Source organism: Alligator sinensis, unplaced genomic scaffold, assembly GCF_000455745.1.
Source record: "Alligator sinensis unplaced genomic scaffold, ASM45574v1 scaffold1129_1, whole genome shotgun sequence".
Taxonomy (NCBI): Eukaryota; Metazoa; Chordata; order Crocodylia; family Alligatoridae; genus Alligator; species Alligator sinensis.
In genome coordinates, this window is record NW_005842580.1 from 21,290 (window position 1) to 24,937 (window position 3,648).

Here is a 3,648-nt window from a genome sequence, read left to right on the forward strand (position 1 = left end):
CGTGAAGTCTGAGACACGGTATGCAGAAACAGGGTGCAGAGGACCTCCACCCGACTCCCCTGGGAGCTGCTTAAAGCACAGGACAGGTTGCCTCTGGTTTCTAATCCCACATCGGGAGGTCTCTCCTCAAACAAGGGCTACTGCAGTCTCACAAATTCGATGCAAATAAATGGAACACGAGAAGTTATTCCAGTTTCTCCTTCTGTGCGCTTTTGAATCCACCTGGAAGGTAGCGCACTTTTGTTTGGGATCATTGGGCTCTGCAGGCATCCGTAACCTGCAGGAGAGAAGCCCCAATGTCAGGAACACACTGTTAAGGGACCAAGCTGTGAATGATAAGGAAGGAGGAGCATGGAGGTTTGCAGTGTGTGAACCACCCAGAGAGCTCCCCTGGCTCCCACAGGGCTGCTCCTTAATGTAGGCTGAACAAATCTCTCTGCTTATAGTGTCTCAACAGACCTGCTCCTTTTTGGACATTTCACTCCAGCAAGGGAAAGTGGTACACATCTACATGCACACAGACACAAGTACTAAGGGACGAAGGTAACCACTGCCCCTCCCCGGTGATACTCACACTGCAGTCTTGTTATATGGGGTCTGATCCACCCAGCGCCACTGGCCTTCTGTCTCCTGGGCAGTTAGACCAATGAAGTAAGTCCTTCTTTGCCAGTTTGTAAGAGTTTCTTTTACCCAATGAAGCAGGAAATCCTGGATAAAACATGAAAGTGAATACCGGTATCAACAGCTGCAGGGGCTGAGCTGACAGAAGGAGGCAGCTCCCCTGGCAGGGTTGGGGTACTTGGAGGCAGTGCAGGCATCCAGGGAAGACCAGACTGCAATGAAGATGGAGACAGAATTCCCCACTCTGACTCCAGAACAGGTCCATGTTTTGGAAGGTCCCACCCAGGGTTGGCTCTAAATTCCTAGGAGAGCCCCCTCCCTCTTCCCCTCAGCTTTCCTCCTCTCCTCCCACCATGGCCAGTCAATCAAATACAAACAAAATACGTGCTCAGCCTCTGTTGATCACCACCAAGTAGGAGCCCATCCCTGTGCAGTTCTTCTTGCTTTCACCCCAGGGTTTGATATCACTGGACAAGTAGTAGCAGCTGGTGTGAAAGGCCTTCCAGCCCATGGGGCAGCACCTCCAGACCCACTCTAGGAGGTGAGAGTAAGCAAACTGCAGTGAGTGCTCTGGAAACCCGTGCTGGGCTGCCTCTTCTTCATTCACTGTGCAGTGTTTTCCATTGTTCCACACTATTATTCTACAAGGCTGGAATCTCTCCTATGCTTTGACTAGGCTGGTAGATAAGTTATGTTGCAATGGGAAGAGGCTTTGAGTCCAAAAAGGTTGAGAGTCACTGGTCTGAATATACCTCATTTTGAACTTAGGCCCCCACTAAGTCAGTTTCCGCAGCCTCCTGCAATTGTTTGCTATCAGTGAAGACCAAGGTAAAAATCAGGCCCCCAGCCCTGAATGCCGATGCTGGGATTTCTCCCCCCCACCACAAACACCCCTCTTTGCTCCCAGGCTTCCCTGGGGCACAATACCACTCTGGAAAAGACTCAGGCAGTGTCTTGTGAGGTTCATGGCCTTGGTAAAGGAGGGTAACTGGACAACAAAAAGAAATTTAAATAATGATTACAATGTTTTCTTCTATCCTCTCTCTATGTAAGTAACCCAGATTTTTCATCTTCTGGTAAGAAATGTTCCCCCTACCCAACCTTTTGAGCTTCATTATATTCACAATGTCAGCAGCCATCCATAATCTCTCTCCTGGGGAGAAACTATACAGTTATATGCCCGTGAATCTCAGTCAAGAAGGAAAAGTGTGTGACACACATGGATGAAGTCAACTGGTGGGATGAGTGCCACTAGAGGCATACTGAACACAGCAGACTGGGGAAGGGACCAGCAACATAACAGCAGGTCAGGCAAGGGAAGGGGATGGGAGTGGCCCTCATGGAAAGGACCGAGCTGATTTGTGGCCTCCATGGGATTAAGTGGAGACAAGTGTGACCAGGCCACAGTTCTAGTGACAATATTATTGGAAGTGGAAAAAGTTCTAAATCATGAAATAAAAGAATATGTACATTTCTTTTTCTTGTCTTCTGCTTCCTATGTGAGTAACCCATTTTCTTTATTTTCTGCCAAGAAATTGCCCCTCTTTTTTTGGATAGGTTGCCTTACAGGCTGGCTTTGCTCCTTTAAGAGTTCCTCAGCCAGTCCTCTGTATACAAACACAGTTCTTGCACCAAACATAAAAATGAGCAAACAAAACTCTCAACCCAGCTCTAAGACAAGTAAAGTCTCATGGCCCCTTCCTGGGAGCATACTTATGTGGGGTCCAGTCCACCTCCTGGCCAAAACTTTCTTCCCTTAGCTTACCAATGGGGTTATAAATGCTAGTGGGATACTTCCTCCTGAGGTAACCATCCACAGCTAGGCTTCTACTTTCTTCTCTGCTCCCTCTCAAAGTGTCAGATCATCCTTGTACAGGGCTTCAATATGATCACAACATCAGTAACCTTCTCTCACAGAAGGATAGAGCAGGTTAGCTCCCTTGGGTGGAGTGGGATGGAGTGAAAACTGATGATAGCCTAGGGTCCAGTGACCCTATTCTAAATACATTCATTATGAGCAAACAGAGTACAGTCTTAGCCACTCATATCCATGGTCCTTATCTAATGCCATGGTCATACCCATATCTAATTTCACAAAGCTAAGGAAAACATCAGCAATATTGATTGGGAGAAACAATTTAGAAATATGTGAATGAAAGGTGGAGTTGCTCAAGTAGTCATAGAGATCAGAGAAGTAGGGCTGGAAGGGACCTCTGTAAGTCATCCATTTGCAAACCCCTGCAACCAAGCAAACCAAAACTAACTGTCCTCCTCCAGACACTGAGGGGTAATTTTAGCTGTGAGTTACCCTGGTTTCTTAAGCCATGTTGTGGTTCCACAGTCCTTAGCCAATTATCATTTCCATCTGGTCCCCAGCCAGGTACACTATCATCTGCTTACTGTGCGGGCCGCCTCCCGAACCCATCCATGTCGCCATGAGCGGGCCGGGAGCGGTATGCGGACCCATCTTTGCGCATGTGGACTGTGGCCAGCAGCCCGGGCACGCGGGGTCGAAGAGAGACCGGAGGGATCTGGAATTAGGCACGGAAGCGTAATGGTTGATTAAAAGATTGTTTACTTACACCAAAGATGGTCGTGGTGTAGGCTGGACAGTTTCCAGGTTCAGCGCCGCTTAAATCCTCGCTGGAGGACTACGACAATTGGCCCCGGAGTTATTGAAGCTCCGCGGGTTCGACAATTGGCCCCGGAGTTATTGAAGCTCCACAGGTTCGGTAGTTTCGATAGGAAGGGATACGTCTAGGATCGCGCTCGGTGACGGGGAGAGGCTAGAGGCCATTTGGTAATTGGGCCCCTGGAGTTGTTAAGGCTCCGCGGGTTTGGTTCAGTAATTGGCCCTCTATTGCCTTCTTAAGGAAAGAGCTGGGTTCGAAGGAATCAGCAGTGCTTAGAGATCTTCACGCTCTTTCTCCCGAACTCCAGTTGCTTTCTCTCTTTCTCTCTCCAACTTGGGCGGAAACTACCCAAGATCTTTATACGGCTAGCAAGCCAATCGCTAGCCAACAAGTG

At 48.6% G+C, this 3,648-nt stretch overlaps 1 protein-coding gene across 1 annotated transcript in view; it reads right to left on the reverse strand.

Annotated features, from left to right (window-relative positions):
- Window positions 1-222: 222 nt before the first annotated feature.
- Window positions 223-3,648, reverse strand: part of LOC106722716 (C-type lectin domain family 6 member A-like) — a gene marked incomplete at its 3' end in the record, with an annotated part of 5,447 nt that continues 2,021 nt past the window's right edge. The window contains 4 exon segments of the mRNA XM_025214399.1: window positions 223-277; window positions 575-722; window positions 1,018-1,155; window positions 1,511-1,609. Of these exon segments, the coding sequence (XP_025070184.1) occupies window positions 223-277; window positions 575-722; window positions 1,018-1,155; window positions 1,511-1,609 (440 nt within the window).